Here is a 25,052-nt window from a genome sequence, read left to right on the forward strand (position 1 = left end):
ATACACGACAGGTACACTATCGATCATAGTTTGTAGGAATTCGTGTGACAGCGTATCCCAACATTCGACAACTTCTTTCTTCATATCGTCATTATTTCTAAGTCCTTTTTGGTTTATTCTGTCCTTCATTAGTCCCCACACATTCTCAATACCCGTGAAGATCCGGGTTAGAATTGATTTTTCTTCAGTAACCCATGCTTGTAAGAGGCGACTAACGGGATCGGGTGGTCAGGCTCCCTGACTTGGTTGACACATGTCATTGTATCCTAATTGCGTAGAGTGATGCTCATGATGTTGATCACTGCATTGTCTGGTCCGGACTCGATTATTTACAGACAGCCGCCATATAGCTGGAATATTGCTGAGTGCGGCGTAAAACTAAACACACTAACTCACATTCTCAATAAGGTTAAGATCTTGGCTGTAGCTGGGCCAGTCTAAAATTTGGACATTTTCGCCCGATACCCACTGTCTTGTGTAGCCCTCAGTGTGGTTTTGGCCGTTATCATGCTGGAAAATTCAATTATCTTCATACAGTATTCGGGCCGTTGGACGGAGGTGGCCATTTAAGATGTCATCATATCGTTCCTTCGTCAAATTTCAGGTGAAAATTCACAACGGCGTCATTCCACGTGATGATATCCAACCCCACATGTGAAATTTCGGGTTATGTTTTGGGCGTTGGTACATAGATTACATGGTATCTTTTGTCCACATTTTCACACAGTTCGGAAAAAGCCAAATAGAACTTCCATCAGAAAAGAAAACATTAGCCCAATTTTGATTTTCGTGAGCCCTACACCAGTTAAAACAGCTTTCTTTTTGTGCATATTTTATCAATGTAGAGGGAATTCAGCGCTTTTTCACCCAGTTAAGTCTTTGTAATTCTTGTCTAAGGATTCCATTACATTCATGGGGACTTTGTCTATTAATCATCTTATTTCTGATATTCTCAACACCTCAATTTTCCGGAACTAACAATCTGACCAAGTCGCCGGCGTGTTGATTGTACACGTATTACACCCCCCGACAACTGTCGTTCTTTTTCTGAGTTGGCGATTTTTTCTAAATGGCATTACCCAAATAAACATGCGACATATACGTTCCTATTTTGCCAGAATGTTCTCGTTTTTAATGATGAAATCGTCAATGAAATCGTTTTATCTGAGCAGCCTTCTGTATATTGTACACATTGTACCTATCTGTGAGTCATGTCAACCACAGGAACTTCTTGTCTTGGAGTAGATCAGCTAACTCATTGAGGTACGGTCGATACAAATTGTCCAACAATATACGAGTTTTGTTGAGCATTGGTCCAGCTTTCTTCTTCGTCGTAGTGACGTGCATGTGCGGTATACGGGCGATCTTATTCAGGAAATCTTCAGTGTAATCTGAAATACAATTTATTCGTCCTTCAAACCAGAGAGTTTAGTGTGACGCCGCTTTAGCAGTATTCCATTAATCTTAAGGGCATTCTCATATTATACCCATGTGGTGAATCGAACCATGGCTCTCTACTAGGCAAACGAACGCTTCAACCAAGTTTACCCACCTCCCTAATCAATCTGATAGGTCCGGGTTTGTAGTCAGATATATTTACGGGTTTTCCTTGTCGATTTTGTTAGTTACCTTTACGAACAAAATATATTCAACAGGTTAAAGAAATTTAGAGACTATTAATTTGGTCTAACATTCATCTAATTTCAAACACAGTACGTTTATCTCCTTTTGAACTTACCCAATTTTAAATAATCATATACTTCTCGCAGTGTACCCTCCATGTCACTGTTGTAGTCTTCAGTCCTTAGGATAAGGAAATGTTTCCTACTAAAAACGTTCAGCCATTCCTTCATGAACACTGAGTAATATCCGATGAAGATGCGTGTCTGAAGAAGATAAGCGTGTGTAATGAAGCTACAAGGACACTGAAACAAGAGTACGTAAGTCCCAAAACGTTCAAAGTCAGTTTAAACGTACCAGGATTTTTAAACGTAGTATTCTTGTTATTTTAATTTTGGCAAACATTTCCCACAATCGCCAACAGCTGAGGGATGGTGTAAATCCAACTGGGGTACATGCAGGTAAAAAAAAACCTGTAAGTCCCCATGATCCCTAGTAAGGTGATCTACTTTCAGTTGTTGGCGATCAGTAGCCTGTTTATATATTGCATCGTCCTGTATAGTAAAGGTTTTTTAGATTTAATTGATAGTTTTAAGTATATATCTGTGATAGTGTAGTTGGTTTTACTGTCCTTTGTCGACAGCTATTTCAATTGATTACCTTGGTTTCATCGCTATATGGCTGTAATATTCAGTGCCGATTCGATGTACAATTTTAACTCACTCACTGAAACAAGATGACATAATGACGTTGTGCTAAAACTCCATATCAAAGATATCGGAATGATAGCATACTGTCGATCCAACCTTTTGTAGTAACCAAGACCATGAAATGATAGACTCGAAGACAGTCTTGGCCGTCATTCATGTCTTTTGGCACTTATCTATCAATTTAAAACTATTTAATGTACATCTTTAATGCACCGTTAAAATCATTGGTCAGTTCAACACAATAAATATTATTCATTTCGACACACGTTACGTGTCAACACTTAGAAATCAACCCCGTACTTCTGACGTCAATATGTAACGACGCACTAGGCGACTAACATAGAGACACATATTCAATTTGTTGTCAAAAGGTTTTCCTTTCGAATTTGTAGTGCGGCGTTTAATAATTTTCGCTTAGGGGGACAATTTGTTTTCGCAACCAAGTCAATCCTTACGTGCCTATGAGATCACGTCGATTCGCATTCGTGTGAGTATATTGAAGTGAGTGAGTAAGTTAAGATTTTATGTGACATCGACAACATTTCAGCCATATCGGGACTAAAAGCAAGTTATAATTTCATAATAAATAAAGGTAAATTATAACAAAACCTGTCGGCGAAGGACACTAAAAAGGACCAGAATATTATAGATAAAAATGTAAAACTAGTAATTAAATTTAAAAATGTTAACTATAGAGTGTAATACAATATAAAAGGCATAGATTGCTAACAAATGAAAGTAGATCACCGTACTAGGGACCATGGGGTCTTACGAGTATATTGGAAATGGAACCTTGACAGCTGGTGGCTTACCGGGAGCTGATTACATAAATCCAAGCTGTAAAGACACCACCATAAGGAGTTGTTCCTCATACAATCTTCCTCGATCTGAATAGCTTGTAGCACATCCTTATGAAATGACTGAGGTGAATCCCCATGGTTCAGGAATATGTAATCCGAGTATAGTCTGAAATTGTTATACATTGTACAATATTTATTTACTGAACATAAACCGATTAAACTGTCATACTTTATGTAATATAGAAAGTAATTACAAATGAGTTTAGTTTTACATAGTTATTAGCAATCTTCAGCAATATCACGGCGGATGACACCAGAAATGGGCTTCACTCAGCGTAACCATGTGGGGAATCGAACCCGGGCCTTCAACGTAACGAGCGAACGCTTTAGCCACTGGGTTACCCCACCGCCGTTCATCTTGTACGTTAATATGGAACTCTGTGGTATTTCTTCATACGACTTTAATGTATGCCGCTAAAGAATATATGCAAACAATAAAAACTACAAACACCATTTCCACACGCATTAAAAATGGCACCCGTCACATGTACAATTCCACTTTCACAGTCAAAATACGGAATTGTATATATGATACAGCGATGCAATAAGATTAAACTCAGAAGCGTTTGTCATTGCATACATATAAGCATTTACATGAATTGTATGCAAGTTATTGTATATATACCAGGCACAAAATATAAAGGAACCCCTTCACTTTGTGAAGCATGTATAATTTAATCAGCACAACCGTACGGTAAGTATGTCAGATATACTTAATAACGAGCGTGTCCACCATGAGCAGCAATACATGCACGACACCTTGCAGGCATGCTGGACACCAACCTCTGAATTGTCGCCCTAGGAATCAAGTGCCACTCTTCCTGCAGTGCTCTACCTAACGCATCAAGATTTGCTGGTGCATGCTCCCTGAGACTCCCTGAGACTCGACGCCCTAGCACATCCCACAGATGTTTGATAGGGGATAGATCTGGTGTTTAGCCGGCCAGGGTAAAGTTGTAACACCTTGTTGTTGCAAGAAGTTCACGGCAACCCGAGCTCTGTGAGGACGTGTATTATCGTCCTGAAACAAAAAATTTCGACCTGCCCTGTGAGCCATTGGAACCACGTGTGGCCATAAGATCTCGTCCATATACCGTCACATCTGGCCTGTCAAATTACCCCGTACAAGAATCAAATCAGCCCTCCTATTGAAAGAAATTCCTCCCCAGACCATGATAGAGCCGCCTCCATAAGAGGTTCCTGTGCCGTGGGTCTCCCATAACGTTCTCCTCGACGGCGCCACACACGCAATCGTCCATCCGTGAATCGCAAACAAAAACACTAAACATCGCATTTCGCCGTTGCCGGTTCCCCCTCCTCTGACGTTGCCGAGCCCACTGATAACGAAGACGTCTGTGGTTAGCTGTCATCGTCACGCCTTTGAATGGACGTCTTGACTTCAAGCCTCTGCTACGGAGCCTGTTTTGTACAGTAGAGTTCGAAATCCTTGTTTCTGTGGTTCTGAAGAATTCCATCTTCAAATCTGGGGCTGTGACAAATCGATTCGTCAGAGCTATAGCTCTCAGGATGTTGCCTTGTCTTGGGTTTCAGGGCGTCTTCCTCGACCGGTTCTCATTTTAACGCCCCCTGTCTGACAGTAAAGGTTGATGAGACGGGAAATGACACTTGTGGACTTCCTGAAGAACCCGGCAACACTATTCTGAGATTATCCACCCTCTATCATGCCAATGGCCTGCCATTTCTGTGCGTTTGTCAGATACTGTCGAGGTGGCATTTTCACAAGAGATAGAGGGACACGCTTACTGTCAGTTTTATAGGCAAGAATGCACATGTGGTGCATGATGCACGTGTATCATGGTGCTGACAGTGGTGTCAGCCGTAAGTGATTTCCGACCTGGGTTCGCATGCAATCAGCTTGCAACTTTTATATGGCATTGTTTCAACTATAAATTCCACTTGGGGTTTCCCTTATTTCTTATGCCTAGTATATGTTGCGTTAAAAATAGAGATTTAGCTCAAATTAGCAAGTGTCAACTCATATTGGGGTTCTAGAGAATTCGATATATCCGAGTTGGGCCCATCTGGGTTCGACTCTATGAGCATTATGCATTTTACATGTATTGTGGGTGAGTGAGTGACTTTAGTTTTACGCCGCGTTTAGCAATAGTCTAGCAATACCACGGCGAGGGACACCAGAAATGGGCTTTACACGTATCGAAAGTGACATCAAATTATCCACTGCATATAATCAGTCAATCCAAATTTTAACCCGTCTTCAGCTATCCATGTTTGTCTAAAGGGATCGGGTGGTCAGACTTGCTGACTTGGTTCAAACATATCATCGTATCCCGTTTGCGCAGATCCATGCTCAATCACTGGATTGTCTGGTCAAAACTCGACTGTTTACAGTTTTTATACTATTAATGCAGCGTTAAACAACGAAAAGAAAATTATTTCCAATGTCAGACATAAAACGTCTTTTAGGGACTTGATGTTATGCTTGGTCCTTGGTCACGTGATGACGTGAGTGTCCATAAAACTTAAAGGTTTAATCTTCAAGAACCAAGTTTATATTCGCCATGTCTTGGCGCGTTGTTTTTTTTCAAGGGAAACACCTCCCGATTATGTAAAAGTATTACTGCGAATAAAAACCAAATTGAATCACGTAATGTGACAATAGATAACACATCAAGTGAAAATATATCCAAATAGACAAATGTTTCAGAGATCGCTATATAAAATCCAATATGTGAACGTTGCGAAGAATGTTGATATAAAGAACATAACAAGACATAATAGTGATTGTAGGTGGTATTCTATGTCATGAATATATTCACCAAACGCTGAATAAATTAAAAGACTTGAATGAATCAATGAATGAATATTGCTTTATGCCGCATTAGCAATTTTCCAGTTATACATGGAGATGACGGCCACGTGGGAAAACCATGTAATTGAATTACCAAATATACATCGACCTTCATTTGACTGCATTCTATGACATTAAATGATATAACAGCAGAATACAGGCTTCCACCATAAATTTCAAAAAATGTTTCAATCCGGAAAATGTATACTGTAAATACTCGTGAAATGCGTTTTCTGTAATATTTGACTAAATAAAAAATTTAAAAATTAAAAAAATAATAAAAGACATTAAATGATATAACACTGTATGAACGCTTTAACCACTTGGCTACCCGGCTACCCGACCACCCCGTGAGCGCTAGAAGGTTATCAGCGACATTATCGTGTCTAAACCTACCGGCATATCACAGGCAAAGTCTCTTGACATAGATGACAGGCGATGTGTTACAGGTATGGCAGGACCGGGGTCCTAGAAAGGAGGGGCGGTGGGGTAGTCTAGTGGTTAAGGCGTTCGCTCGTCAAGCTGAAAACCCGGGTTTGATTCCACATATTCCCCTTATTGTGTGAAGTCCATTCCTGCTGTCCCCTGCTGTAATATTGCTAAAAGCGACGCAAAAACCAATTTACTCACTCACTCCTAGAAAGGGACTCAGAGTCAGGTTGCCGAACAACGATCCCGCATCTGAGGGCTCTCCGCAACCAAAGTTGTCAATGTTCACCTGAGTTAGGACCTGTGCTGTGTGCACGATACCACTTACCACCAGTACGGTAATTACGTTTGCTCACATTGCCATCCGTTGATGTGATAATGATAATATGTAACACTACCCAACGTGTTTGGTATATCAACGAATGTTTCGTATTCTTAAATCAAGAAATGTGTTTCTCAAGTCGAAAATCCTAATCACACATTTCGACCTAGCCTAATGATTATTTTAGTGCGATCGACAAAGACCGATCCACAGTCAAACATCTCTGCTTAAACCAGGCTCGATTCCGACTTTCTCACAAGCATGTGTGTATAAAAAAATATCAAAATTTCCAGGGCCTCCTGTCACAAAGCACTAAGGTGATCGTAAGTAACTAAGGTAACCTTACTGCAATGTTAAAAATGGGAGTTAAGGTTAACGTTAGTAAAGGCTGCTTCGCGGAAGTGAAATTAGCCCCATGTGTTTGCCTGAAGTTGAGCGTAACCTGCCCAACCAATGGTACCTTCCGCAAACTCATACAAAGACAATCCACTGATGAACAAAGGTAGAACATGTGATACAGGTCAAAATAGGGACTTGCATCATATTTTCACTTTGGTTACGGATGACAGTTACATCAATATATATACAATAAAACGTTTCGAATGCTAAAAAGGCGTTGAGTTTTCTCACCATGAACAAACACTTTTCGTGCAGGAAATATCAAGTACGGGGTATGTATGTTTTGGAAGTTAGTGTTGAACTGTGATCGCCAGATTCTGGTACGTATTGCTTGGTTACCTTTCTGTGGGGTTCCTCAGAATGATTATAAACTTGGGATCTTCATACATGTGCTTCATTAAGTGTGGTGTAAGAACTACGGGTTTGGGCAGACCTTCGTTTTGAGGAATCCGTTCCCATCTGTGGAACTTGTAGAAATCTACCGGAGTCGCGTCTCCTGAAACACGTCAGAAGGGTAATCCCTGCTGTATGTACATTACGACAAAATATACATGATTCGTTTTACCAACCCTTTTCAAAATGATAAGAAGTCTCTTCTAAGTACTATAGCGTTCCGTATATGTTTCCGAGTATAGCATTCCGACTACAGCTTTTAGATGCATTTATGAATCACTGCCAGTTAGTACCGCCTCCGTGGTGTAGTGGTTAGAGCGTCCGCCCGGAGAGCGGAAGGTCGCGGGTTCGATCCCCGACCGCGTCATACCAAAAGACGTTAAAATATGGTACATGTTGGTCCCTGCCTGGCGCTCGGTACTAATGGGTACAACAAGGACTGGTCAGCTCGGAGTCAGTATAATGTGTCTGAGTGGGGTATTCATGCTTCACTGCGGCATGGTATCTCAGTGGGCTAGCACTATAAAACCAGCTTCAGTCTTGGCTAGTACAAGCAGCCGCACATACACATACACACGCATGCACGTCGTCATATGAGTGAAATATTCTCAAGCACGACGTTAAACCCAATTCCACCACCACTGCCAGTTAGTGATAATGCTATGCGTCTGCGATGCGGCGAGCATTAAACACTCACACCTTCCACACACCTCACATCCCGAACGAAAAACATCATAAATGAATAAGTCTTTAAATATTTCAACAAATAAATAATAGTAAATAAGTAATTTAAAACATGAATGAATGAATGAATGAATGAATGAATGAATAAGGAAAACAGGGAAAAGCATCGGATATCATTTGATGGGTAATTTACTCAGAAAGTAGGAAGCTACCATTTTCTTAAGGGGAAGTGGGATGTAACAAAGCGTTCAAGATTATTTCTCTTATGGTATAACCTTTTCCATGTGTGCTGCTTTGTCGGTTTTATAGTGCAACCATACAGAGTTACATGATGTTTATAACAAACTAACCAACTTTACACTAGACACACTATACTGAATCCGAGCCGACCACATCCGTGGTTTTATAGTGCAACCATACAGAGTTACATGCTGTTTATAACAAACTAACCAACTAGACACTAGACACACTATACTGAATCCGAGCCGACCACATCCGTGGTTTTATAGTGCAACCATACAGAAGTACCATGCTGGTTTTTTTATATAATAAACTAATCAACTATACACTAGACACACTACACTAAATCCGAGCCGACCACATCCGTGAATGTCCGGGTTAGAATTGGTCTTCAGTAACCCATGCTTGTCGTAAGAGGAGGCTAACGGGATCGGGTGGTCAGGCTCGCTTACTTGGTTGACATATGCCATCGTATCCCAATTGCGAAGGTCGGTGCTGATCACTGGAATTTCTGGTCCAGACTCGATTATTGACAGACCGCCGCTAAAAAGTTGGAACATGCTGCGTGCGGCGTTAAACAACAACCAACCAACCAAACGAGCGCCATACAGGATCAGAACATGTACCATCTTCAGCGGCATTTGGCATGGCGCGGTCAATGAATCGAAACACCGTTTTCCGGGCAGAAACCATCTTATCAACTAGACCCCACTCTCTGAAAGGACATGTTCCACATTAATTCATTTGGATGAACTAACCTGTTATCATGTTGTGAAAGTTGTCAGGGGAGACGTTTCCTTCAATCAGGTGGGCAGGGAATCCTTTTACATAGCAGCTGAAATGACATACTGGTATGGGCTCCCCGCTTAGTGTCAAACCTGTTTTCATAAACATCAATATTATATACTATTGGAAAGGTTTGTTTGTTTGTTTGTTGTTTAACTCCACACTCAGCAATATTCCAGCTATATAGCGGCGGTCTGTAAATAATCGAGTCTGGACCACACAATCCAGTGATCAACATCATGAGCGTCGATTTACGCAATTGGGATACGATGACATGTGTCAACCAAGTCAGTGAGCCTGACCACCCGATCCCGTTAGTCGCCACTTAAGACATGCATCGGTTTGCTGAAGATCAATTCTAATCCGGATCTTCACGGGTCCAAACAAATTACGAAAGTATTGTTTTATCTAATTAGAAACATATTAGAAGATAAGATATTGTCATATATACATGTTTGTGTATTTTAAATGATTTATATAAAAATCTGAAAAATCCTTTACATTATTTATGTATTAATTTTTAATCTGCATATGTATACAACGAATAATTTGTCACAACTCGCATCTTTTCTGTAACTTTGAAGAAGGCCCTTCGTCTTCTCAAAGGCCACCAAACCATCCATAAAGCGCGATATGCGAACTTTAACACAATTCCAAACATTTAAATAAATATTGAAATACATAAATATTGTTACTTGTAAAGCTTTGTTGCAAGATAAGTTCACATTATAACTACACCTGACGTTCCAAAAGCCACGTATTTTCTCTTAGTATACTGACCCAATAATTAAATATGTATTGAAGTCATAATCGCCGATCTCCAAACAAACTCGCCCATTTGCGATGTTTCCGAATTTGATAGTGACAGGCGTGAAAGGGCAATAAAACAATATAGACTATCCCAGTTAGAATTAAAACTAGTATGTTAAGTTAAAACTAAAAGTACTTTTAGGACAAAACATAATATAAAATGAGTGAGTGAGTTAAACGTTTATGGTCACAATGGGAATATTTCAGCCATATCGTGACTTTAAAAGTTATAACTTCATAATAAACGCAATTAAATTATAAAAACCTGTCAACGAAGGACAGTGAAACAACTAAACTGCATTGTATCACACATATGAACTTAAAACAAGCAATTAAATCTAAAACAGTTTAACTATAGAAAACGATATAATATAAATACAGGCTATTGAACGCCAACAACTGAAGGTGGATCACCATACTAGTGTCCATGGGAACTTACAGTACTTTTGCTACCTGCATGGCCCCTAGCTGGACTTACACCATCCCTTCAGGCATTGGCGAGTATACCGAGATTTAGCCATAAATAAAATATGGCATCAATACTACGATTGAAAAGGTTGACAGATCAAATTGTACTTTGAAAGTGTTGGCATTTACGTACCCTCTCAGGGGGACAATCATTTTACAAAACTTAACCTCCTTTGAGGATACAGCCACTAACAATCTCAGTTACAAATTTAATCTACCAATTTTAAAATATCATTGATCTTCACCTTTCAGCAAATATACATGGGTGTATCAGATATGACCAATGCGACATCGTCGCATAATGTCATCTTCAAATCTGCACTGACAGCCCAGGTAGGTGTAACCGATACTTCGTTCTATTTGACGTAATTTATTGATACCTACTGGGTAGTGGCACTTCTTTTGCATTAGATCACGGATGTAAGATCTAATGATAGGTTCGTAATCAGAGTATGGAATAGTGAACGAGAGAGTCTGTAAAGATTATATATTGTTTATATTTACGGTGTTTATTAATATATTTAAGAGCTGTTAATATGGCGTTAGCTTCTGCTATGGAAATAGAGCTGTTTTCCGGTAATCGGGAAGATAATGCTCTGGGTTCAATGACAGTGGCACAAGTAACTGCGCCACCATCCTTGGACCCATCTGTAAATATAGATTTTTATGTATCATTATTATTCCTAAATCATTAAATTTCTGTCTATATTGTAATTCATTTGTTTCTGACTTTTTAATGTGGTCAATGCAAGGTCAACGTGGGGCCTTACGAATTGCCATGGAGGAAAGAAAGAAAGGAGATATATTTTCCAGATCAATGCCTGTAGCATAATGAATAGTTGGATGCTTATCCCAAGAGGTGAAACAAGTGAAGATTTTGTAGAATAATGGCAACATGGAAGGTTAGGCGTACTGCCACTGGCTGAAAGGGTCGTATTTATAGAAGTAGGACTGTGAAGTGTTCCTTGTTTAACAGAAATTGCTCTGCCACCAAATGCTTTTATCATAAATGGATTTAGTATGCTTTCAAGTGTGAGTAAACGAGCTTGTTTTCTGGCAATAGGGTAGCTGACTTTCTCCTAACATTTACTTTTTTTGCTCGTACTTCCACATTGAAGAAGCCATATAATCGTCTTTGCAATGGAAAAACTTGCTCGCGTTGGTGCGTGTCTTGCTATCTTGATCAAATTCCACACATCTTCAGCAAGATAAATCTTTGGAGAAATTGAGGGTCTCGTGAGCAGAGAATTTATTTGGACTATCAGCCAGTTTTGTGGAAGTCATTATATTAATTGCTTGAAACGTGCTGGCACATTCAACCAAAAGTCCTCCTGAACGCAGCTTTGTCATGCCTCTTAAATATCCGATTGTACTTTACAACCCTTTTCCCGAATGAAATGGTGAATATGAAGTAAGGGTACATTCACCATTTGCATCAATGACGATAAAACGAGGCCAACTATACCTCTCAGAATAGAGTAACTTTGTAACAAATTTATTATCAGAAGAATTAAGTTCCGAATCTGATTCTGAAAATTGCCGTTTTAGTTTTTGTGGATTAAGTTTACCCATCGTATATATTTACGTTCAGTAACCCGGCTCCCTGTCCGCCACGGGGCGCCGATCATATATAAGCGGCAGCCCAGCAAACTGACACCAACGGGATATGGGAATGTTATTCAGGGACCAGTAGATCCAGAGGATCAATTAGATTGACCCATGAGCCACCGCCTTCTGTGTAAACTGCTCTAGGCAAGTATCTTACACACTTTATGTACAGAAGACTATTCAAAAAAGAGTTTATAGAGTAACGACATGCCCAATATTCAAACTCAGGGCTTGACATGACCATAAAATTGATAGAATCGGACCCATTCTATCCCCTGTCTGGGTGAAGTAAGGGTCGAAGTGGTGCAATGTGGAAAGGAACGCCATTAATGAATTCAGTGCCCCAGTGTCCTCCATCGACACAGGGACGCAACCCAAGGCAATCAGGTTGTCCAATGTGGTCGCCTCTTACGACCAGCATTTGGGTGATTGGCTTTACGAAGAAAGTTATTTGTTTCCAAACGAGTAATAATAAACAATAAATAAATGATAATGGACATTTGTTAGGAGCTATAATCCACACACTAGTGCACGCTCAGAGCGCAGGGGGAAGAGAGAGAGAGAGACAGTTATATACGACGTTTCGGTGTAGATCCTAACACCGTTATCAAGTAATTTGCTTGATAACGGTGTTAGGATCTACACCGAAACGTCGCAACTACTACTGCAACAAGAAGTTGTCTATCCATAAAAAGTGTTCCACTTCATCATACCAGCTTCTAAATGCCACTTAAGGAAGTCAGTTATATACAGTGGAGAAAAGATAAGTCTTCAGTTGTGATTTGAAAATTGTCAGAGAATCACTCTTTGATGTGGACTGGCAGTGAATTGCATAGTCTTGGCCTGCATGAAATTACACGAGAATTTGTTTATGTACTGGAAAGTTATTATGGTTTCGGCAAAACAACGCTTTGTTTATTGGGGAAAGGTTCCAGGTGTTACAGTATGAAAACTGATGAAAATGAGTTATAGGTTGAACGTACCATATCTACTCTTGCTCCAGTAATACATGCTCTTGCCCGTTCTGTACCCACAGCCTAGTACGTCCTCGTGAGCCCTAATTCGACTGGAGAGGTCGTTAGTTCCTGACTTGCTCACTCCCAGAATATGGTAGTAGGGAAGACAGCGTAGTTCGCGTTTTCCAGACTCGTTAGAGTACCAGCATGGGTTCTTGTAGTTTGGAAGGAACTTAGGCCTCTCCTGTTGTAAAATAGCAAACCACACACCTAATTTTATAGCAGCTATTGGTAATGAACATCAGACATCAAATAGTGTGTGTGAACATTTACATATGGAGGTGGAAGTACAGTTTACTTTCAGAATTGGGGCGTTGTTAGAATAATAGTTGATGTGTTCATCCGTCAAATGTTCAAACAAAATGAACTCAATCATTTGGACTTTCAGTTTTGGATTAAAGTAATCTTAACATTATCTGAATACGTTCACAAATGTAGGATATATATATATATATATATATATATATCCTTGTTCATCCCAGCTTTATGACTGACTGATTATATTGTATTTCGTGTGGTTGATTTTGTGTACACCTCTTTATGGCAACGGAGGAAATACAGCATATCTATCGGCTGTACCCTGTTTGTCGTAGAAATGTTCATGAAATATCTAAATATCCATAAGTAGTTACATACCAAACATAGAATGTCTTCTGGCTGTCCCGCCTTTGTGCCAATGCATTGCATGTTTGCTGTATGTCTGCGTGGAGATACACGAGGAACTTTAAATGGTATTTTCTTCGGCACCATGAAAACCCTTTGATTACGAGGATATAGCAGATTCCTTAATAGTAACATGTAGAGTAGACATGCAGCGAGGATCACGACGACTAGGCATCTATGTGGCCTCTTTATAGTGCACTGGAGAAGCAAAAAACTTGAATATCATCACAGATCAAGTCAAAAGAGTTTATTGTATTTAAGGCCTCCGGCCCACATACAAATATACATTTGTAAATAATATACAATATACAGTTTACAATACATATAATGGAGAGAACAAGATGACAGGCTATTGTAAAATTTCGTTCATGTGTTTTAAATTGTTTAACAGTACATTTCTTAGTCTCATACTACGTTTGATAAATAATGACAGATTAAGAATATTATAATTTATCATTTTGAGAAGACATTGAGGATGAAAAAGCTAGAGCAGGTATTTTTGACAAAAACGGGTGTGGAATGTATTTGATTCTTAGAATGGAGTAGGATGGACAGACTAGCATAAAGTGGATTTCATTCTCAACTGCGGATTTACATAACGGACAAATTCTCCTGTTCTCATCTATTGACATTTTCCTGCCTTTGTTTATCATTAAATCTAACAAGCCAAGTCTAAATTTGATAAAAATATTTCTTAAATCTTTAGAATATAAAACAGACAAATATTTTTCAGGCTGAAGTAAAATTTTTAATGTCCTGTAGCAATCATACCTTGAGCTGTCGTGAAGGGTAGAATGCCAATTCTGATATAACATATCAATAGCTTGGTATTTAAAATTATATAAAAATAGACTGATATGGCCAATAGTTTGGTTCATCCAAATAAAACCAAAACCACGAGAGAACAAAATGTCAACAAAGTCCAAAGGTGATGTGTACATATATTATAAGTTGTTCACTGGTCACGAGGGGTCCATGGGCCCCGAGGGACCGGAGAACAACGTATTTATCTTACCGAACACCTTAATGTTAATTTTGAATTGTTTGAAGTACGGGTACAAATCTTTTTGTAGCCATCACTAGATTTTGCTGACAAGAAAAAAACACATTTAGGTTATCTCCCTTCCATTGATTTGCATTCGCAAAACATCGGTAATTTCCGTACATCATACGTGATTCAATGTGAATCGAGATAAAGAATTACTACCACGAAGTACCAAATGAGTTGCCATTGATAGCGGGGTGAAATGTTACTCGCTTGTAAGCGGGGTAAATTGAAAATAATAGAACAGCGCTCAGCCAATCAGAAATCGACATTTATGTGTGAGGTAAGATAATTCTATATATCGGGAACTTGAACCTGGGAAAATGTTATTGTTGCTTACACTGCGTGTTTGTTTTTCTTTTTTGCAAGAAATCGCCATAGAATGATCATAACCAATCATATATGACCGCCACTCTAAGCTATCCTTGGTAGTCAGGAAAACTTCCACACCAGAAGATCATCATTGTGTGTGATGGTCATACCCAGCTGACCAGGTCTAGACGCAGGTTGGATTGCTGTTGCTGAGGGGCGAAAATTAGAATCGTTGTCTTTATTGCTATAATCACTGCTCTTGTATTGTAATATGAACTTTGAATTTGTACTGCTATAGTGATACCTTTGTAGAGATTCGTATTTATTTGTGAACAGAGTCATTTTTAGAAAATGATGTTAATTAAAGCACATCTCGTCGTTGTATGTTGGTTTCACACATGGTTCTTATAACGGACTGATTCACGGTTACAACTAAGTGAGTGAGTGAGTGCGTTATTATTTAACGTCACATCGGCTATATTTCAGCCATATCGTGACGAGAACATATGTGACATTGAAATGGAATAGATGTATATTATAAAAACCTGTCGACGAAGGACAGTAAAACAATTAGATTATCACAATTACTAAAACTAGTGTGGAAAATTAAAACTAATAGCACTATTTGGACAATACAATATAAAAACTAGCTATAGATCGCGAACAACTGAAGGTAGATCACCAAACTAGGGACCATGGGGACTTACAGTACTTTTGCTACCTGATTGGACCCTAGTTGGATTTATATCACCCCTTCAGCCGCTGGCGATTGAAGTCAAATTTAGCCAAAATTAAAATGACAAGAATACTACATTTAAAACAGCTGGTAATATTTAAATTTCCTTTGAATATTTCGGGACTTACGTACGTTACAACTAAGTAGCAACACATAGTGTTTATGTATTTCAATATTAATCAGTCAGCGTTGTTTTACGTGAAGTGTTTAATACTATTAGAATGTGCATAAAACATTAAGATGGAATATAAAAATTGTTCTGTATTAACTGGTTTATTTGTTGTGGCAAGGTTATGGCTCACATTGATGCTGACATTTAACATTAATGCTGAAAAACAATCGAATGTCCGAACCGTCTCACTTTTTCCACAACTTTAATCAGAACATATTCCTATTTACATAAATGAACCTCCGCACCTTTATCTAATAGAATCACGTCGAAACTAGGACCTTATAAACGTTCGTAGCCTCAGAACTCTTAACTTTGATCGTAACTAATGTGTTAAGAATGGACTTAAGAAGTTCGTAGGACTACGAACGTTTCGATAATAGCTAGGTTGTTTTTGTACTCATTTCATGGGTCCTTTTGTGTATATTAATACAATCAGATTTTCTAATTTCATAAATCACTTAAGATGTATTAAAGTTGTTTCAGTATCAAACATGTTTGCTACATGCTATATATAAATAGTCTAGAATCGGCACGGGTAGCCCATTCGTCTGAGCTGTGGCAAATCGCCGGAAAGAGTTGTGTCCTGTCGCAAGCCAGAACCTTACAATCGTGGGTTCAAACGGTCGTAAACTCAACTCACTCACTCACTCAAAGCCGTGAATCGGTTCGTTGGTTGTTTCCTAACGCACTCAGCAATATTCCAGCTATATGGCAGCGGTCTGTAAATAATCGAGTCTGAACCAGTCAGTATAGTGATCAACAGCACGAGCATCGATCTACGCATTGAGATACGATGACATGTGTCAACGAAGTCAGCGAGCCCGACCACCCGATCTCATTAGTCGCCTCTTACGACAGGCATAGGATCCTGAAGATCTATTCTAACCATGATCTTCACGGGTATTTAGAAAAGGAAGGATGTAGTTTCTTTGTTTTTATCATCACTCATCGACGAATATTAAAAGTCCGATATCAGCTTATCGTTGTGATCTTAATCGAACACTGTCTTCCGATTCTGTCTGGCATGAACGTGCGTGCATCCCTTAGAAACCAAATTCCAGGCTGACTGTCAAGATATTATAGTATTTTCTTTGACAAATCTGTGGAAATTGTCGATTGTGATTGACTGGGATGTTGATGACACCTTTCTTTTTGATAGTGTAGAAATTATTTAAACACATCCTAACAATATATTTTATGCAGTGAGTCACGTTGCATGATACATAAATGAACTTTGACATGGTGTCCATTTCATTTGTGATGATTGGCTGTTCAGTTCCAGTCCCGGTAGCATGGACAAATGACGTTTTGGTGATGTCATTAGAAGGGCTTCACTCTCGTGTGTTCTTTCGCCAGCAATGTTACTATTAGTCCTGCAGAAGATCACACAGACCTGTCACCTTTTACTGTGTCTTGTCGCTCCTTATTGGCTGGCAAGAACGTGGTTTCCAGACCTCATCTTGCTAGAAGGCAATCCAGTTCTAAAGGTCAAACTTTTTTACTTATCCTTACACGAAGTAGAATCATCAAACCATCTGCACGTATGGGGCATTTCAAGCGGAACTGGACCAGGCGAGGCTATTCCAGCAGAGCAGCAGCCTCCCTAGCTCAAGACAGATATACCAGAGACTGGGGAATTTCATTTCTGAAAATAGCCTGTATTCCACCATCGCTGGTCATAGCTATTTATAAACGCAACGTCAAGCTCAAGCGCTCACATGCTTGGCTAATTAACCCGGCACCATCGATAGCTGATGTTGAACTGTCGTTTATATATCATCATTTATTCACATGCTAAATTTGAAGCTGGTTGGCAAAGAAACAGCAAGCATACTTTCACGCCTCCTCATAAAGCAAACTAGAATTAGGAATAATGACATTTTGGTTTTTGTATGTATAACATATATATGTCCCTTATCGACACTTCGGCCTTTCATTGAAATGAACATATAGGTCAGAAGCCTAATCAATTTCATTCATTGCCAGTCAAATATTTAAACATTTAAGCTAAATCTACCGGTTTCGACAACTCAGTTATGGTCTGATTGGACAATTCGAAGACTTCAGCAGTTTAAATCAATACAGTGCATAGTATATATACCCAGATGACGTACATCTTAGCTTTGTTCGATACGAAAAAATAGGAAAACGACAGAGAAAAATACACACTTCCAAGCTTAGATGTTAATATTGAACTCATGTGAAATTATAAGATAATTACCATGTGACACTAAAACTGCAAAATGGCAACTGTCAAATACCCTCTCCAGTATACCCCGGAGTCATCGCGAAGTCGAAATACCCCGAATTATATCTGCTAATTATTATATAGATATATCAGGGTATACTGGATAGATATCTGACAGTTACCATTTTGCAGTCTGTCACATGATAACCGGCTGCAGCTTATGATCGATATTCACCTTCAGTATCCCTAGCGGTATGCCCTTGTGATGTGTATCAATATACGACAGTATAAATGAAACTCAGACTTAAACGTCAATGATTTGGTTTCTTCCTTTATTTTGACACATTCCACACTATGTTCGATAACATCTCTATAGATCAGTTTGAAGATACCTACCTTCACTCTGGGCAGCAGTGGACTGGTCATGGTGGTGTGTTGCAGGGGTGTCAAATATATAATGGCACGGGGTCATTAATACTCTTCCAGTAGCGACTTGCACCCGGAAACACAAAGAACATAGGTGAGGTAGGTATATCCATTGTCACATTTGTACAAACACAAATGATTAAACAATACCAGCTAACACGTTACGAACGATTGTCGAGTGATTGATTATACATTAACTTGTCGGCTCAAGAAAATATACACCCATGTTTGATGGTGTCTTACAATGATCCAAAGAATGTTACATTATTCGATGGTGATGTAGTTAATACTGTCTTCATACTTGTGTTTTGAACCTTAATTTTGTGTTTCTGCCTGTAAAATCTTTTCCCAACTGTTTCCCTTCATTTTCCTTCCACGCGACAATATGAATTATGCATCTTATACATAGGTTGTGCCATTATAGTCCGTTTGGCTCAAAAGCAGAGCGATGAATTGCAAACGGTTGCAATATGGAACGGTTGCATTCATCTGTCCGCTTTTGAGCCAAACTGACTATAAATGGGCAATAAACGACGATGGGAGTACTCTGCGGGACTTGAAGTCTGCTATTCCCTATAGTGACATATGGAACGGAAACCACAAGACAAATTGTATCCAGTAACTGTTGTCAGACTATTAGAGTGAGTGAGTTAAGATTTATTGTCACATCGGCAATATTTCATCCATATCGTGACGAGAGAAAAATATACTTCTGACTATTGGGAACAGCGGGATGGGTGAACTGTATGTAAAAATATTGAATTGTCCGAAAAATGCACAAAAATACGCTTTGGACTGTTGAAAAAGTATAAAGTTACATTGATTCAAGTTGTTTCATCCAAAGTTCATCTAAATCAATATAATATATCTGGTTTGGCATCTTTCGGAGACAAAATATCAAGTCTCCACACAGAATATACAGCTGTTGTCCAGATAATGCAATCTAATATAAAGGTGTTATAAGTGCAATGGATTTTTTATTGTCAACAAACGTAATCACTATGTACATTAAAATGTGAATAAAATGTCAGTCAATCAGCCCATATGATATATTTCATATCCACAAATAACCCTAACACTTGTTCATCTAAAAGTATGATGACATTATTTTCAGTGGATCAATATGGGGACAAAACACATCCTACTGATCGTGATTCTCACAGAGTGTCTCCGCTGTATTTATCCGTGGCAGAGCAGTAGTAATGTATACCAAAAGGTCAGCACTGCATTGAAAGAAACAATTTTACACGCTGGACGTCGTTCTCCAAACAGGCAGTGCATTGGCGGAACATCACAGACAGAAGACATTGTATGCATGGTTGGTGGCTAACAATAGAATAGTGTATATATGTTCTTTAACAATGATAAGTCGAGAACAATTATACGTCTTTGATTATACGGAGCATCCATTTAATTTTCAGTAGCTTTAATTAAGAATTGTTATTTTAATACAGGGGCGGTGGGGTAACCTATGTTTTAAAGCAATACAGCACATATGGGGAAGGCTTTATTATATCAATATTTATTAGCTATTAAACCACATGACCCTGTCTACGTTATTGGGCGATCTTAGCGATCTAGCTGGTTAAATTGTTATTTGTCACGCTGAAGACCCGAGTTCGATTCCCAACATGGGTACAATGTGTGAAGCCTATTGCTGGTGTCCCCCGCCGTGATGTTGCAGGAATATTGCCAAAAGCGGCGTAAAACCATACTCACTCACTCACTCACTATTTCAATACAGGAGAGGCCTAAGTTCCTCCCGAACTACAAGAACCCATGCTGGTACTCTAACGAGTCTGGAAAACGCGAACTACGCTGTCTTCCCTACTACCATATTCTCGACGTGAGCAAGTCAGGAACTCACGACCTCTCCAGTCGAATTAGGACTCACGAGGACGTACTAGGCTGTGGGTACAGCAGTGACAAGAGCATGTATTACTGGAGCAATGGTAGATATGGTACGTTCAACCTGTAACTCAGGTAACTCTGATACCTTAACAGTCGCTTCAGAACATCTTTGCTGGGCCTTTCCACAATAAGCCAAGCGTTGCTATCCCGAAAATATGATCAACTCTTGTAATGAACCAAATGTTCATGTCAACCTTTGGAAAACACTAGGATTTTTAAGAGAACATTCAAATTTTTGTTAAATAATTATGGCTTTATTTAAGAAATAATTTCAATAACTTAATATGTAACTAGCTCGATGTACATTGCACCTATCATACCGTTTGTATATACTTTTTATGTTGTATAAATGTAAATATTATTTATGTACCTCTTATGCTGCAGTTTGCAGCCTGAGTGAATAAAGTTCAGTTCAGTTCAGTTGCTATATGCTATATGCGCGTACCTTTATACATAATTTCACCATACAGGTAGATACTCTTTCAGTGTGTTTCGTTTCTTTATTGGGTAACTCCTTCAACATCCGGTAGATACATTTTAGGCTAAGCCGTCACATACATGTAGACAGTTTCAACTGTCTGTCTTATTCACGTGTTGATTGTAGGCTCAATTCATAAACTGGTTGTGGCGCAGGTGAGACACTTCATTTCGCTGTGTAGAGTTTTAAGCCATACCAGAAGCCTGTCCTTGAGAGTCAGAATCCCTGTTCACCTGACGCATGGATCAGGGATTGTCAGACACATACATTTCCTCGTAGGCATAACCAAAGCGGTAATCATCTGAGACGTATCACATCATTATATCATCACACACTATGCTAACACGCCGTGATAAAACTGGCAAAATATATTATTCAAAACTCATTCACTGGGATGACTTCGTTTGTAGCGTACGTATTTTCTTTAAAAAAAACGAAAGAAAAAATATGAATAATTTGACCTTCACACACATTTGCAGCAGCCCATAATAATGATGTTTATCGATATTTAGATTTGACCCATCAAGTTGGATCCATGCAGCCATCTAACTTCAACAGCTATACTCGAGGATTTCCTGCGCAACTGATTGAAGAGAACGTTACCTCTGCCAACTTTCATAATAAGATAACAGGTTAGATAATACAACGATTTTGTTCTGTTACTACAGTGGAACAGTTTGATGCATAGTGAACATTTTAAGGATAACCATAAACTAAAGGGTGGTTTCTGGTAACAAAGATGTAATTGTCTTCAGTTTATTTACATAAGGTTATGAACGCTTTGCTGTATCATTGCCTGTTCATATGTCAGTTCCAAGTCAACCATATGTCACTTCATGGGCGAATGTATTGACTACAGTGACTGAGTTTGGTTTTTCGCCACTTATATTCCTGTAATATCCCGGCCGCGTACATCAGACATGTATTGATTCCAGAATAATTTAGTGTATATTGTATCAGTACCAAGAAGAGTTAATTAATGTACGGATCGATGTATCTGAGTGAGTGAGTGAGTTTGGTTTTACGCCGCTTTTAGCAATATTCCAGCAATATCACGGCGGAGACACCAGAAATGAGCTTCGCACATTGTACCCATGTGGGGAATCGAACCCGGGTCTTCGGCGTGAAGAGCGAACGCTTTAACCATCAGACTACCCCACTGCCCCTCGATGTATCTGAAGTATAAGTGAACATGAAACCATCGCCAAAGGTATTGGGAGAATTATTGATCCACTTGGACTTTGTTTAGATCCCTATACTTCTAACACGACATGCGCCCACCATTGCCCGTGCCATAGTTCTAGGCAAAGTTGAAAATAAAATTATATTCGTAAAAGAAAGGCAAATTACTTTTTTAGAAATATGTTTTATATGGACAGATATACGCTTGACAGTTGACGTGAACAATATTGCTGTAATGGGTCAGATAGGTTTGAACTTCTCATATAAAAGGTAGAGTCCATGCTATGGATTGCCATGCGATTTGATTGACAGGTGACGATAGGTTAAAATGTCAGTTTTAGTGTCTCCGCTTGTTCCTCCCAAAGCATTCTGTAGATAGTAATCTTCCAGTCTGGAGGATGAGTAAAAAATCATATTAATCAGATATTATTTGCTGAATGTCTTCCTGGCACTATACAGACATCTAAAGTACTGTCGGAAATAGAAAAAAACTGTTTTTAGGCTGTTACTCTGTATCCCTAAAATTTACACAATTGCAAATAGCATATGTCGAAATAACCCACTTCGGCCTAACTGGGATGCGTAATACGATATCCAGAAAAGCATGTTTACTCGTTAAATCGGGCAAAACTTAGAAAAAATACGAATAGCTGCTGAAAACAATAGATCAGACTATAGATGGCAATTAGGTCGCTCAGCCAGGTATGACGACGGACCGTCGACTCACCTGGCATGGAATGCACGTGCTGCCTACAGGCACAAGGGGTCATCTCAAAGATATTTTGTGCTTTCCCATTTGTGTTGACTATGTCTCATCTATTGATTAACATCTTACCTGTCTTTCTTTCATATAGTTTCATATAGTTCATGTTGAGATATGCAAAAGAGTATGATACCCGAAAACCATAGAAACGCATCGTAGTAAATAGGTGGCATGACCACCCGAAGATCGACAGGACTTGTAAATTGTTATGACGTGCCGTGTACCTCCCCAGTGTAATTGCCCTAAAGGATTATCTTATCTTAGCTGATATCTCGATCCCCAAGCCCGACCCCAGGTTTTGCTTTTGAGACGGCCCCTCCTATCTGTTTCTTTTTATAGTGACAGTGAGACTGCATGGTAGCTACATCCTTAATAGTTTCGGGATAAATGTTATTATTTTTAAGTCGGCTATCGTTTATAATGAATCTACGTCTAATTTCAAATTGGGCATTTAAAAAGTGTCCTTTGTAATACAATTTAGTCGCACACTAATTTGCATAAAGCCATGGTCTGTTCCAAATAAGTCTTTTTGGACTTAGAAAAAAAACACATTGCTCATTTCTGCACTAATTTCCCCTTTGTAAAGTCCTTTTTCTCCGTTTCCTATCTCTCTACCACCGAGACTGTAGTTAGGCCGAACTTAGTTTAACAGATATGTCACACTTTCACATATCAACTACATAAATTGTAGAGATAAATGAGAAAATACAGTTTTTATCTATTTCCGACAGTACTAACTGCCTCCTGGAAGTCTACATGAATAAGTTCTGCAGAATGATGATTAGTGAACTCATTTTGGTTACAAATTGTGACGTAATTTGCTGAGTGAGTCTCATTATACCCCGATGGTCTAGATTGTTGATAATGTAATGATCCAATTGTTTCCTGGTCCAGAGGTACGTCTGTGCTGATAGATCTTGAATATATCTTACTGTGTACGAAAAATGAAACTTCTCGAATTTCAAGAAGCGATCAACCTCCTACATTGTGCTCGATCTTGATGTTTACGATGCAAGGGTATACGCAGAGGATTGCTATTTTCTCAGATTCACATAGAAATACTTTACCTGACGACATTAAAATGATTAGAATTTCAACGCAATCCTCTTTCACATTCACAAACGTTTGCCAATGATGTAGGAGGTATTTTGTCCTAGTTTTGTCTAAGATGTCCTTCTCATGTCCGTATATTAGTATATATCTGCAGGGGTGGAAATAACCCATTGCCCGACGCCCGAGTCCAGTGTGTTTTTTTCTGTCGGGCAAGCAAATTTGTATATCACACTGTACCGGTGTCCAGTTGACTTTCCAATATTAATTATGTTATTTATTTTAAAAAATCAACAAGAAAACGGCCGGTATAGTGGAAACATTATCAGGGCAAGTGATTTTACATGTGCCACTGTAGGGGAGTACACTAGCAATTTTAAAGTTATTTCCACTCCTGATCTGTAATATATAATATACACATTGCATGACTAACCCTTTTGACGTGCTGCAGGTGACGGGACACCGGTGGATTTCTACAATTTCATGAGATGGAAGAGGATCCCCCCAAAATGCCGGCCTGAAAGACCCCGTGGTTCTTAAACCACACCTGATGAAGCACATGTAAAATTCATTATAATTTTGAGGAATCCCACAGAAAGGTAAGCATCCAACGATGCTCCTAAACGTACTGATGCATACATTATAAATACATTGATTTCACAGTGAGGGTTTCAGTTTGTATTGTTTCTTTATGTTTCTATAAAATTGGGCCACACAGACAACATTTTCGTGATAAGTTGATACGATCGGGTGGTCAGGCTCGCTGACTTGGTTGACACATGTCATCGTATCCCAATTGTGTAGATCGATGTGCTCATGCTGTTGATCACTAGATTGTCTGGTCCAGACTCGATTATTTACAGACCGCCGCCATATAGCTGGAATATTGCTGAGTGTGGGGTAAAACTAAATTTACTCGCTCACTAATGATTATATGAGACGTCTGTTAAG

General features: G+C 39.1%; 1 protein-coding gene across 1 annotated transcript; it reads right to left on the bottom strand.

Annotated features, from left to right (window-relative positions):
* Positions 1 to 364: 364 nt before the first annotated feature.
* LOC124256464 (carbohydrate sulfotransferase 15-like) lies at positions 365 to 7,649 on the bottom strand. Its single transcript, XM_046690454.1, has 4 exons — positions 7,510 to 7,649; positions 3,143 to 3,296; positions 1,739 to 1,886; positions 365 to 1,391 (listed from the first exon to the last, which is right to left on the bottom strand). Exons 1-4 carry the CDS (start codon positions 7,566 to 7,568, stop codon positions 1,210 to 1,212), a joined length of 543 nt encoding a protein of 180 aa, XP_046546410.1. The 5' UTR covers positions 7,569 to 7,649; the 3' UTR covers positions 365 to 1,209.
* Between the last annotated feature and the right edge of the window lie 17,403 nt (positions 7,650 to 25,052).

This window comes from Haliotis rubra, unplaced genomic scaffold (assembly GCF_003918875.1).
Source record: "Haliotis rubra isolate DU_JTF1 unplaced genomic scaffold, ASM391887v1 Scf629, whole genome shotgun sequence".
Classification (NCBI taxonomy): domain Eukaryota; kingdom Metazoa; phylum Mollusca; class Gastropoda; order Lepetellida; family Haliotidae; genus Haliotis; species Haliotis rubra.